The sequence below is a fragment of the Tachypleus tridentatus genome, chromosome 7 (genome assembly GCF_004210375.1).
Source record: "Tachypleus tridentatus isolate NWPU-2018 chromosome 7, ASM421037v1, whole genome shotgun sequence".
In the NCBI taxonomy this organism is placed as follows: Eukaryota; Metazoa; Arthropoda; class Merostomata; order Xiphosura; family Limulidae; genus Tachypleus; species Tachypleus tridentatus.
Genome location: NC_134831.1, coordinates 52,089,255 through 52,103,993, shown reverse-complemented (window position 1 = coordinate 52,103,993; position 14,739 = coordinate 52,089,255). Strand labels below are relative to the sequence as shown.

The 14,739-nt window shown below is 33.8% G+C and overlaps 1 protein-coding gene across 11 annotated transcripts in view; it reads right to left on the bottom strand.

Moving 5' to 3' along the window:
* Positions 1 to 4,142: 4,142 nt before the first annotated feature.
* Positions 4,143 to 14,739, bottom strand: part of l(3)73Ah (polycomb group ring finger 3-like lethal (3) 73Ah) — a 47,423-nt gene continuing 36,826 nt past the window's right edge. For all 11 annotated transcript variants that reach the window (XM_076511643.1, XM_076511646.1, XM_076511644.1 and 8 more), the window contains 2 exons: positions 10,265 to 10,345; positions 4,143 to 5,896 (listed from right to left, as the gene is read on the bottom strand). In XM_076511643.1, coding sequence (XP_076367758.1) covers positions 5,852 to 5,896; positions 10,265 to 10,345 — 126 coding nt within the window. In that variant the 3' untranslated portion in view covers positions 4,143 to 5,851. The remainder of the gene's footprint in view (positions 5,897 to 10,264; positions 10,346 to 14,739) is intronic.

Here is a 14,739-nt window from a genome sequence, read left to right as displayed (position 1 = left end):
AACGTAAATGTATATGATACATTAGTTGTTTGATTTGGAAATTTAAAAATATCTGTCAAAGATATCAAGTAATCCAAGTGCTAAACACAACGTGAGACATCCTTTTGTTCCATGATTCTCGTGAAGAACAAGTAAGTGAAATTTAATAAATTTATATTGCCTAGAAATGACTAGTAATTTTTGTGGTAACTTTCAAAACGCTTTCTAACTGATAAATAACTATTAAAACAATTGCGCATAGAGCACATCTTTGGTGCTTCCCTTATAATTTTAAAATGTTTATTTCGTTCAAGTGCGATATCTGTGTTTAAAATTTGATTATGTAATCCTAAGATAAACAAGTTCATTTTATAACGTGCGACCATCGAAAAACAAAATTGTCCTGTTTATAATGTGTCATTTGCGTCTTTTTCATTGGGAATTTCATAGAGAAATATATTTGTTTGTTTAGGCTTGAAAAGGTATGAATAGCAAATTTAAGTGACCTTTGAACATTGCCATATTCTAGTAAATGTGCTTTAGTTTACAAAAGCAAATAAGAAAGAATGTTATTGTTTTTTTAAATTTCGTGCAAAGCTACACAAGAAGTATGTGCGCTTGTCATCCATAATTTAGTTGTGTAAGACTGAAGGAAGGCAGTTGGCTTGTCATCACTGCCGATTGCCAACTCTTGGGCTACTCTTTTACCACCAAAATGTGTGATTGACTGTTACATTATAATACCTCTACGGCTGAAAGAGCGAGCATGTTTGGTGCAACGGGGATTCGGACCCGGGACTTTCAGAATACGAGTCGAGCGCCTTGGACACCTGGCATCTCACAGTATAGTACAGTGGTTCTTAACCTGGGTTCACTCCAACCCCAGGGGTTCAGTGAGTCAGTCTGAGGGGTTCAGCGGAGTTCAAGCTACACACACTGTGTGTGTGTCCATTCCGTTCACCCCACTCGTATGATTCGTGACGTCATACTCCATCTGGCCATCTTTGGCTGCGGCTGATCACATCACATCACTTGGCCTTAATATCTATGCTGCAGGGAACTTTGTGCACTTAGCAGTTGACCTGTGACTATAGTAATCGTGCGTCATTTGTGATTTTTTCCTAATCTTTCAATCTCTTCTTACTAACTATGTCGAGCAAAAACAGAAAGTGGTCGGACGAGTACGTACAATATGGATTCACGTGTATAACGAAACATGATGGTAGTCAGCGTCTTCAATGCATGATTTGCAATGCCAAGTTGAGCAATTCTAGTGTAGCACCGACAAAACTAAGAGAACACTCCCTAAAGCTGCATAGAGATGGGAAATACAAGAACACAACATTTTCTGAATTCAAGGTAAAGAGAGCCAGGTTCGATGAAAAGGCTACTTTACCTGTTCTCGGCTTTGTACCCATCGACAAACCGATCCTCATAGCATCGTACGAAGTTGCGTACTTGATCGCAAAGCAGGGCAAACCACACACCATTGGTGAGCACTCGTAAAACCAGATGCGTTGAAGATGGCGAATATCATGCTGCGAAAAGCTGCTGAAAATAAGTTATCCTAAATTCTTCTTTCAAATGCCACCATCAGTAGCAGAATAGACGACATCTTGGCTCAAGTAGTTGTAGCTCTGATTTCAAGCCCAGCAAAATTCAGCCTTCAACTCGACTAGACCACCGACGTTTCCAATCTAAGTCAGTTTGTTGTATTCGTGCGCTATGTGAAGAACGACGAGATGAGATTTTTTATTTTGTAAGCCTCTTACAACAAGAACTAAGGCAGCCGTTTGTTTGTTTTGTTTTTGAATTTCGCAGAAAGCTATTCGAGGGCTATCTGTGCTAGCCGTCCCTAATTTAGCAGTGTAAGACTAGAGGGAAGGCAGCTAGTCATCACCACCCACCGCCAACTCTTGGGCTACTCTTTTACCAACGAATAGTGGGATTGATCGTCACATTATAACGCCCCCACGGCTGAAAGGGCGAGCATGTTTAGCGCGACGGGGATGCGAACCCGCGACCCTCAGATTACGAGTCGCACGCCTTAACACGCTTGGCCATACCGGGCCCTAAGACAGCCGACGTGAAGAAAGTTATGGATGATTTCTTCAGAGAAAACGATCTTTCGTGGGATATGGTTTCTGCAGTTTGTTCGGACGGAGCTCCAGTCATGTTGGGAATAAACTCTCGTGAAAGCCGATGCACCATACATTATTGTAACACACTGTGTTCTGCACAGGCATGCGTTGGCAACAAAAACCTTTCCTTCAAAACTGGCAGAAGTATTAAAAATTGTTGTGGAATGTGTGAACTTTGTGCGAAATAGTACCCTGAAGCACCGCATCTTCAAAGAGGTATGCAATGAAATAGGATTCTGAATTCGAGGTACTTCTGTGCCATTCTAACGTTCGGTGGTTATCCCGTGGAAAGATGCTGAATCGTGTTTTTGCCATGCATGTGGAATTAGCCCTGTTTTTGCAAGAGCATCAACATTGTCATCAGATTGCTTCGAAAAATCTGAGTTCATTTTCATTTTGGCGTACATGGCCGATATCTTCATTGCTCTCAATCATCTTAATCAACAGATGCAGGGCGGTGGAGTCAACATCATCGAAGCGGAAGAAAACCTGAAGGCTTTTTCAAAAAAAGCTACCGTTATGGAAACGACGAACAGAGAATGATAACTTTGCAAACTTTCCCCTGCTGGACGACTGTGTAAGATCGAAGATGTGTCTGAAATCGGAGACATTTCTGTACCCTGGGAACTGAAGTAAGCAAAAGCCATGCACTTAAGAGGAGCTCGCAAAGTCTCTCGACGGATATTTCCCCACCAGAGAGTCATATCCAACATGGGTGAGACAGCCGTTCACGTTTCGTGTTGCGACAGCAGATGCCAATGATGAATAACTCGACGAAATCATTGAACTTCATTCAGCAGAGCCAGGTTCAACAGCAACTTTTCAGAACAACGCTTTCAACGTTTTGGTGTCACCAAATAGTAGCGTACCCTCTTATTGCTAAGAAAGCACTTTAAATATCATATTTTATTTTTTCAATTACGAAGCGTTCAGTGAATGCAAGTTCGAAACTTCCTGGATTCAATACCCCCAACAAAGTTAAGAACCACTGGTATAGTAGGAAACGAATATCTATTTGTAGCAAATTTTAAAAAGTGTTTATTTCAGTTAATAGATCAAGTAAAACAGGTTTGAAATGTCAGATGATCTTTTATATTTAGCTATTTACGAACACTGTTCTAATCTGTGTTTCCTGCACTTTGCACAAAATGGCTATTTGTATTGAGAACTACAGACATAGAAACTTTTTTTTTTTTTTTTTAAGTCAGAACGCTTCAGTTTCCGTTGAACCACCGAGATTACATTAGGAATTGAAGAAATTTCTCAAAGACTTGTTCGGCAAGAAAGAAAGTTTGCTGTTATCGATTCATAGAAACAATTAATTAAATTGGCAGATTTTGTAATATATTATACAATCACAATGTTTTGTACAGCCGTCGTGAGGTAAAAGCTATAGATTGTTCACAAGGTAGGTAAAAGTTGGTTTTATCTTAATTTAGGCTTAGCTTTTTGACTTTATCAGTTGCTAATTGAACATTTTTTTTTATTCCATAGGGTTAATTTTTTCACTAATCAACTAATATGTTCTAATACATTTTATACAACGAATCTCTTATAATCAGTATCTTGCTTTACTTACTTTTATCAAGTTACACACATTGAACATTATTCTTATACTATTTTAGGTCCTTTTACTTTTTTTTGGTAAGTATCCGATATTTAAGTATAAATTACTTAACTGTACAATAGTTTGCAAAGAAAATTTATAATTAAACGACTTAGAAATTGAAGCTTATTTTCAAACATTTTGGAACAAAAATTAATGTGGTCCCTCTTTTCAACTTTTTTTCTTAGTTGTAACATGTGTGTATCTCAAATACTGATACAGAATTTATCATTACTGATAATTTAACCATTTAAAAATATATAGAAAAATTTCACAAGTTTTCGAAATATTTCAAATGTATACATATGTGTGATGTTCAAAAACATTTAAAGAATTCTTAGGTGATTTTTTGAAATTCAATCCAATTGTACAGAGCAATAAAGTTCATATTTAACTACTATGAAATAAGGCCTCAAAATGTTTCATAACTTTTATTATAACTATAATATACAAATTGCATTCAAATTTTATAAATTCCTGCAATAAAACATCACAAAAGGATTTAAATAAATGATAAATTATACTGTTTGAATGGCAGTGATGTGACAATATCAGTATTCTGATTTAAAAAGGTTCAGCAGTTACTTCAATTATTCTAAATCCTGCTAAAAAGTAAAAATAGCCAAAAGTTTTAAATCCTCTTGATGTGCTGTTTCAAAGCCACAAGACCAATTCCTACTACTAGGAATTACAAAAGCAATCTTTCTTTTTAGTATATGTTAATTCCAAACTCACTACCAAGAAACAACCAATTATTATTTTTTTAAACAGAATTATGTGAACATGTTAGAAAAAGTGCTGACTTTTCAACTTAAGTTCACTGACAATAATAGCTTAACCATTCTGAATCCATTAAAATATATGATTCTAGTTGAATTATCTATTCTTTATCAAACCACTGCTGTTCTCACATTTCAATGATGTAAAAAAGTGTGTTTATTAGGGTACTTTTTTTTAAAAATAATCCTAAGATAAAAGGACTATTTAGGCATACATAAAAATATTTATTGCAAATACTCTTTATGGAGATATATATTTATCTTGGCTGTTTCAATTTGTATTGTTTGTGTAAAGGAGAGGTTTATGGAGTAAAGAAAAAAAATCCACATTCTCACTAGAGTGAGATTCTTAAAATAATCTCTCACATACAACATTTATCAACTGTTGCACTGAGCCCATGTACAAACACACAGTTCACAACTTGCTAAATATACTACTTGTTATGTACACAAAAATCTACCTTTCCATACAAGATGTACACTTGTTGCAACCTTCATTTAGGTTTAGTAGTATGTACATATATAAGTGTTAAATAAGTAATCAGGTTGTGTGGAAATAGATCATGAATGCTTTAGAAGAAAAAACAACAAAACAATTGAACACAATTGTTGAAATAATTACTATTATCTGTATATAGATCCAATGTAATTAATGTGCACCATTTAACTGTAGATATAGCATTAAACAAAATAAATCATTTTATAATCAAAATATATAAACAGGTTTAATTTATGACATAACATTAGTTAAAGAATCAAACTGTTTTTTCTTATTCTCTTAAAAATTATATATGTTCATTACACTTCAGTATATTCTGATTAAAGCATAATTTCAATTTTAAAGATGAAAAATATAAAACGAAATAAAATTGTGGAATTTAAAAATTTACCTTCTCTTAAAAATAACATTAGTTAACTAAATTTAGCTATGCTGTTTAGAAACATTTCACTTCGTACTACGATGATCATTGGTGAAACAAACACTATGATTGCCTTTCGTCTTTATTACTTTTGCTCTTTGACGGCTTTCAGTATTATAATCTTGTGGAAATCCTTTAACCTTACTGCATACAAGTAAGTTCATTAACTTTTCAGCTTCCACTTTGAAGTATATTTTTCATTTGCTTCCCCCCCCCCAAAGTTCAATATCCATATTTCTTAAATAACTAACCGACACAATTGTACAATTAATTTTTTTCAGATCAGTCTTTGTTCAGAAAACTATATGGAGAATGACTTGTATCCTCTAACTGGTGGTGAAAAAAAAAAAAAAAAAGAAGAAAAAGAAAAGAAAAAGATGAATTTATGTACAATTATATACATTTGTTTTACAACCACAGTTCTGGTCACAAGTCTACCCGTGGTCTATAGTACAGTCTTAAGGGAGGTTCCTGGAAAGAAAAAAAAAGTTTCACTTCATGAAAAGTCTAATACAGCTCAACACAACATTGACTGACTTTCCTGAACAAGTAACGTGATGCTGCATTACATACAGTACATCTTGCATGTTACTTAATTAAAATATAAATTACTCACTTAAAAACAAACAGAAAACAATATTATTTATTGAAAAATGGTTACTTATGGAAACCATGAGAATTTAACTTTTATTTGAAATTTCTAAAATTAGACATCAAGTACTATAAAAACAAAACTGATTAACCCTTTTGCAATTGGCTCATTATAATATACATGAGAAAAATAAAAATGTATGGTTTCCTTAACAATTATTTGAATTTTAGAATATTTATTATTGGTAGATATCTTATCAGTTATTTAATGATATATGAGTTCTCAAGCCTATAGACAAATCCTGACAGTACAATGAAAAGACAATCTGTAAAATTACAAATAAAAAGAACAGTTGTGCCATTTTTACATCATAACTGGTCATGAAGTTTCAAAGTAGTTCTCTTATGAGCTCAAGCTGTTAAACATTTTACATTTACTTTCTGTTTATTTTACTGTTAATGACAAAAGTAGAACTCCACTGAAATAAACCTATAAACCTCTGCTTGTTTCAGTAGGTTGTTCACATGATATTACCATAATACAATACTCCTGAAAGCAACAAAGCATGTATAAGAAAAATATCCGACTTGACCTCTGCTCTGAAAACAGGATGTCTAATGAACAAGATTATACATCTTACAATGTATTCTTGGAATACTGAGTAATCACACTGCACTTAAAATCAATAAGAACAATGCTGAGCTTCTTGTGTATGCATCAAAAGTGTTCACAACAAGACTTTTCTAGAGTAACAATGCTGTATTTTGAACTTGCCAAAAGATTTAGTGTAGTTTGGTGCCAATACAATAAACATTGCAATTCTTTAAATATTCATAATTGTACTGGGGTGATTAGAATTTAGTGGGTTATGTACACTTTGAGCACATACTTAAAAAAACAATCCTATTTCCCTTGCAGCAATTACTTGAAAACCAATAAAAACTCAGGTGTCCATAATACTTATCCCTATGGAGAACATTCTTACTTTGATCGGTATTTATTGTTTTGACTGTATGGGCTTTCTGAAAGTTGTTCACATTCTTCAACAGTTTTATATAATCTGTTTAAGAATGTTTACAATTCTGTATAACTGTCCATTTGATGCATTTTTTGAATGTATATTGTGAGTAAATATTTGCATACAATTTTACAGATGAGGTAGTACAACTTCATTGCTTTCTTTTATTGTGCATTTTTAAATTTCATGAGTGAATATAAGTTGTAAAGTTTTTAATGTTGCACCATTTGCTTTTACTTTACCTCATTTTAGATAATTACAAACACACAAGTTCAGCAGGCCTAACTACAAAGTACAAATCTAATGCAGTACCATTTTTGCCAACTACACCGATATTTCAGCTACCGTAACCTTACACATGTGTACATTTACTTGTAAATGCTTAAATTCGTTATTTTTCTTTAAAAAAAAGAGAATTACTTAGAAAATGATTTCTAGTACTTATGAAAAGTTATAGTAATAGGAAAATATTTTGCTTTTGTGTGCCTTTATTGTTAAGCTTCATTATTTTTATGAGTGTAGTAATATAATTTTTGTAGGCTTCAACTATAAATTTTAGAAAGTAAACATATATTTGATTACTCTAATAGCACATCCAAAACATCTTTAATTTGCTTGGGTTTAAAATAAAATATGTACGTGTGAAATAAAATTAATATCCATTTAGAGCAACAATTTGGTTATTACCATTCAATAGTGGTCAAAATTATTTTCTCTTCCAACCTCTTTACAAACAATTGTCAGAAGCATGTGAAGTACAACTTGTCTTTTCTGTTGGTCATAAACACACCCTTAAGAAAATTAGGTAGAACTAAACAAGAGGTTTAGAAAAAATGGAGTAGGAGAAGGCCCAACTCAAATTTATTTGTTGGATACACTGATTCCTCAGGAAATCAAAGTGATCAGGGGTTCTAAGTTTGTATTATAGCTTCCCAGTATCTAAAATTTATGTTTCTAATTTGTTAATCAACTGTAGTCATATTCAGTAGGCATAAAAACTATAAACAGAACAACAAGATATGAAAATATGGAGAACATTATAGGGATAATGTTCTCCATAGGGTTCTAAGTTTGTATTATAGCTTCCCAGTATCTAAAATTTATGTTTCTAATTTGTTAATCAACTGTAGTCATATTCAGTAGGCATAAAAACTATAAACAGAACAACAAGATATGAAAATATGCTATGTGACACACAAATCAATATGTAGTTTTTTATATACACATTTGCTTTTCTATTAAGAAATTAAAACATATATAAATATTAAATTTTGAAATATATACTACATCTATATAATAATGATAAAGCTACTTATTAAACTTTTAAAAATAAATTGCTAAAAGACTGTGATGTGAGGTTAGGCTCATCCTTTGCAAGAGTCAATGGCATGTTATAAGTTACCAAAAACACTTATGTATGATATTGCCTATTTGATTTAAAAAAATAAAATTACATGACCAAAATCAACAAATGTGTCAAACAAAACCTGTTCTTTAAGATCTTGGACCTTTTGGATATGTATTTTACTTCACGATATGACATGTTATATTACTTTAAATAATTCTTAAACTTTTTATTTTATTTCATTATTATATAGCTTAGGTGTAACTCTATGTTTGAGAAACCAGTTTAACTATCTCAATACAGGCTCAGTCTATTTGACTGACCACATGTCCTCTTTGAACTTGTTTAAATTCTTTGTATATTTGATACTATTAACAAATTTTAATAAAGTGTGTATATTACAACAAATTTTGCAGTTATTAGTTAACACCATAAGTTTGTGATATAGAATAAAATGTTTTTGTGAAGTACTTTAAATAAACTAAAAAAGATTTGTCCAGGAATATACTGAGCATTTGTTTTGAATGGTTCATGTGGAAAGTGAGTTTCAGGTTAAGATCAAAAATAATTTTCTTCATCACAAATTTTCAGATTTGTGTAATTTCTAAAAGCTACTGTATAATTTTCAATTCTTTTTTCCAATAATACTATATTTTATGTTGTTTTTTTTCCCTAACTCTACACAAGGTTGATCACTTTAACTAAACTTTTAACCACCAAAAAACTAGAAAATTAAATCTAAATTACTCCTTTTTAAACTTCTAAAATATCTTTGTGAAGCTTACATTATGCTAGCAAATTGCATTACCCACGAGCTACTTGCACGTATGTCTTATGTATCATTTTTATTGTATTATCATTTATTTTACATAATCTAACTTAAAGAGGTCATAATTTTTACACTTTATTTACTTTTATAATAATAATAAAATAATAAGTTATTTGAGTCTTCTCTATCTTGTGGTCGATAATACTAAACCCTACTTTTCATACTAATAGCAGTAATGCACTAAGTAATTTTTATTTAATTAAATAATGCACCAAGCAACATAGAATAATAACATACAAAAGGTATAACCAATTTCCCATAACAATCACAATTTTTTCTCTTTCTAACTGTGCAACAAGATTCACTACAAAATCATCCATGTTAGTCATTACCTTTCTAAGGGGAATTAAGTTTGTGCTAACAGTTAATGTTTCAATTATCCATTCATGATACAATGTCATTTGATAGATGAAAACCTTGGGTTTCTACTGGTCATACATAATACAGAAATAAACAAAACAGAGAATTATAAACAATTTTTTTTTAAAGAGATGACATGATAAGAGGAGTCTGATTTTCTATTTGATGGATCTGTAACAAAAAACTGATGGCTATAAAATTATGGCTTGTCAGAGAAACAACAATTTTATAGGCAGTGATTTATTAATTACAGATAATACAGAATTAAATTTAACAGAGAACTATTAACAAATCTTGAGAAAGAGATCTGATTTTCCATGCAATGGTTCTTGTAACCAAAGAAAACTGAAAGCCATAAAAATTATTGTTTGGCATAGAAATTTTACAGTAATTTATGTTGAAGGGGTGGTGGATAAAATAAATAGATGTCTAAAAAAAATGTGCCACAATGAAAGAAATTCATGATGATTTTAAATATTGCAGAATAAAATTAAAACTAAAGTGTATATATTATTAAAATATGGATTATGGTGAAGATTTAATGCTATACTAATTATTATAACAAAGAAAAAGTAGAATAATAAAATTTTGAATGTAAGTCACTAAAACCTCATGACATGCACAGTAAATAATGCCCATCATTCTGGGTTAAATACATACAAGTAACAAGTTTAAAAACAAATAACAACACTAACCTGAAACCTCCAACGAGTGACACAAACAAACTTTAATGTGTGATCTTTACCCAGGATTTCCTCATTACAAAGTATATCAACCTGAAATAAATATTACTGTGAATTTACTCTAATGTTTTTAAGACCATAATGTAGTTTAATCTGAAGAACAAATACATTTGTAAGCAGGTTGTTTAGAATTATCAACATTTGTAAAAAAGATTAAATAAAAACTACTTTAAATAAAAAACAAAAATATTAGCTCCTACTGAGAACATAAATCTAATGCTGTTGATATCATGTTGATTCAGAATTTCATAAAAGGAAAACATGAATTAAAGTTATATCATAGGCTCACAAAGGGTACTGTAATAAACTAAAAACAAAAAGGTGTGATTTGGGAAAAAAAAAAAAGAGTCCCCTAATACTTTGGCCAAAATTTTGTCAGTGCCCAATAAATGTAGTATTGAGACAATATTGCTGTTAAGTTCTTAAAACTATAAATACTTATGTTGAAAGACAGTTTTCGTTTACTCTCAAAACATTTGCATTATATGAGTGGCATAGCACTAAATAAAACTTAAGTTCAATACTGCCAGATTTGTTAAACTTAAAAAAATCGTACATTAAACAGTACCCTCAACAATTAACATACTCATGTACATAATGACATCAGCATATGAGTTTCCACTTTCCTCTTATCTTTAGACTGTCTTTTTATAACACAATAAACTGTAAATATGTTCTTATCAATACTGTTATTGTTCTTTATTATTAAAACAGTCAACAGTTGATGTGATATTTTAAGCTAACAATAACAATAATAATGTGCTTTCCAGAAGTTGTGGCAGTTTCATGTGGTTGGTTGGTTGATTTGACATTTTATAGCACAAAGCAACTAGGCTATCTATGCCAAACATCCAGTAAAAAGTTAAAATTAAAGTAAAATTAGAAAATTTATAAAAGGAAATTAAGGTAAAACAAAACAAAGTTAAAAAAAAGAATGGGAAAGTGCTGAACCTACATAAACTTGGAATCTCCTGTCAATTAAAAAATTAATAAAAATGGGCAAATGGCCATGTAACCCATATGTATGGAGGTCTTGCAAAATGCCATACCTCCAAGTTGTATCATGAGCCTTCTCAATGTCAAAGAATACTGATACGAGATGTTGTTTGAGAAAGGCTTCTCTGATTGACGTTTCAAGTTGAATCAGGTGGTCCATGGTGGAGAGCTATCATCAGAACCCATACTAAGTGGATGAGGAGGTTGTTTGATTTGAGGAACCAAATGAGGTGAGTATTAACTGTCCGCTCTAAGGTCTTACAGAGACAGCTCATCAAAGCAATTGGACAACAGTTTGAAGGAATCTCGGGATCCTTCCCAGGCTTAGAGAAAGGTAGGACAATAGCCTGGCACCAAGCATCAGGAAGAACATTCTCCAGCCAGATTCAGTTAAAAGCAAGCAGAAAAATAGTAAGAAAAGCAGGAAATAGATGGTGCAGCATTTCATAGTGTACATCATCAGGTCCAACCGATGTACTGCCAGACCAATGAAGAGCCAGTTTGAGTTTACCAGTGTAAAGGGACGATTATAGTCATAAAGACAATCTGCTCGAAAGGACTGAGGTATTTGCTCTGCCTGAGTCTTGATGGCTAAAGAGGTAGAAGTAGCAGCAGAAGTGCTAGCAAAAGCTTTCACCTAGAGTATCAGCAATGCTCAGGGTATCAGCTCCTTCCTGGCCATCAGAGAGCAAGATAGAGAAGGGGACAGAATTATACTGCCCTCCTGCCTTTCGAATCTTGTCCCATATGACTTTGGAACTAATGGTAGAAGATATGCTGGTTGTGAACTTAATCCAAAATTCCTTCTGGCTTTGACGTCTTACTCACTGAACATGTGCACAACCTGCTGGAAAGCAATGTGGTGCGAGAGTGTGGGATACCTACAAAAATTATCCCAGGCCTGTTTTTGAGCCTTATGTGCTATGTGGCAGGCAGGATTCCACCACGGACAAGGATATTGTGGAAAATGTGTCGAGGTTTTAGGAATACATTTCGCAGATGCTTGTATAATACAGTCAGACACTGCTGCCACATGCCACATAGTCATCCATTGAAACCGTATAAACAGACAATGACAGGATCAAGTTCTGTGAGAGAGCAATGAAAGAGGGCCAGTTTGCTTGATTCAGCTTCCACTGGGGGCACATGGGTTGGGTGGCACTGACCACGACCAATCTCTCTCAAAATTTTAGGAAAATGATCACTGTCTTGTGGATCATTGTCAACCCTCCAAGAAAAATGGGAGAATAGTGAAGGGGAGCCAATTAAGAGGTCAAGAGCAGTAATGGACTGACTAGGTGCATGAAAATAAGTAGAAAAACCAGTATTGAAGAGAGAAAGGTTGTGATCAGACAACATATGCTCTATGGAGCACAAACCTCCTATCAACATCAGTGCTTCCCCAGAGGGGATGATGTCCATTAAAGTCCCCCAGGATTAAAAAGGGAGATGGAAATGAGAGCATCAAGGTCTCTCCAGGCAACAGGCAGAGAACAAACAATAATGGTACAACCAAAGGAAACATGGATGGCTACAGCCTCCAAGGGCATCTCAAGTGGCAAAGACAGGATGGGCACATATTGATCAACCAACAGTGACACCCCTCCATGCACTCGTCCATCACACAGCAAGCCATTTCTGTACAAAGAAAACTGCTGAAAGGTGACTGTATTGGCAGGTTTCAGAAATGTTTCCTGTAAGGAAAGACATACAGAATGGTAGGAAGCAATCAGTGCTCAGATGTTATCCAGATTAGAATGTAAACCTCAACAGTTCCATTGTATCAAGGTGGCCATTTTTATTTACGTGTAGGTCAATTGGATGGAGAACCCTTCTGTTTATGACTACGTCTTTTTTCTTTAAAGTCTTTATTCAAAAGAGTTTTATTGACCTCCATGGATCCTGCTCCAGGTTGATTGGGCAAGTCTTTGCTGTTGGAAGAAGATTCCAATAACTGAAGACGTAAATGAATGATTGTTTTGTATAGTGGGGTGAGAGAAGATGTATCCAAGGAAATGCCTGTACCCAAAACCAAAGAAAGGGGATCTTGGGGATTTGTTGGAATGTATGGAAGGGACAGAGATGGGTGGTTGAAGTTGATTCAACCTTTTTAACCATGGAGGTAAAAGGACTTTTCATTTGTTTTGAGAACGATTCTTTTGGAGGCACAGAGAGACCCCTCTGCACTCCCACTGTAGTAGTGGAATGAAGTGCAGCAAGATACATCTCAGATGAAGTGGTGGACAGCAACTTTTGAGCCTCAGGGTAAATAATGTTTTGAATCGTTGTCAAACATTGCACCTCTTTTTCTTCCAACCATTTAGGGCAACAACAAAAGTAGGATGGGTGAGAGCCATTGCAATTGGTACAATGAGGGTCTGTTTCACACTCACAGGCATCGTGGTCCTTGTCACAGCATTGAGCACATGTCGAGGAACCTCAACATGATGTCTTTGAGTGACCGAATCAATGACACTAGAAACATCGAAGAGGGTTTGGAATGTATGGTCAAACTCTGCAATTAAGATAACCTGCCTTGATAGTAGCAGGTGAACGTGGTGACATAAATGTGAGAATGAAAACATTGGTCAGCATCATAATTCCATCTTTGTGAGTGGATATACATCTCACTGCAGAAACTCCTTGGGTGGAGAAACCAGCAAGAATCTTCAACTCTGAGATGTTCTAAAATCCCTCTCAACAATAACTCCTCGAGATGAATTCAAAGTAGCATGAGGCATAACCTCAATAGGTATATCCCCAATTGTCTTCGAATGCAAGAGGAGTTCAGAAGTGTTGAGAAGTGGATATTTCCACCAATATGTCACCAGAGCAAAGCTTCTTTACAGTCTTTGGAAAGCAAGCAAGTCCCTCTAGTCCCTTCAGAATGAGAAAGGGAGACATTTGCCCTAAAGGTTTGTCTGAAAAGTGAATGCAATATGAAAAAATGAGGTACAACAGGTGATGAGGATTGCTGCTCAGACTCTTCAAGATGTGGTCATTTACCTATAGACTATTTTTTCACTATTTTATTAAGATTTGTAATTGTATTACTCCATAATGAAAAAGGGAATATTTCGGTGCCTACTGACTCCACCGACCATGGAGCCCTACGAGGGGATGCACTACAATGCCAAAAGTTTGTGAGTACTATACACGTGTAAGGATGTATAGATCGCAGAGGAGGTAAACTGATAGAACAGAACCTTCCCTGGGAGATCCCCTCACCACATACAAAATCCACACCGAGGAGAGTTTCATGTGTACACAAACAACAAAATTTCACTATAATGGATGTAGTATATATATGCAAGTGAATAAAATAATAAATATAATTTGGTGCCATAATGGTACAACAAACTACCATCTACAAAATCATATTGGGTATTCAAGATTCAATCAATTAGAAAAATAATATTATGTGTGCAACA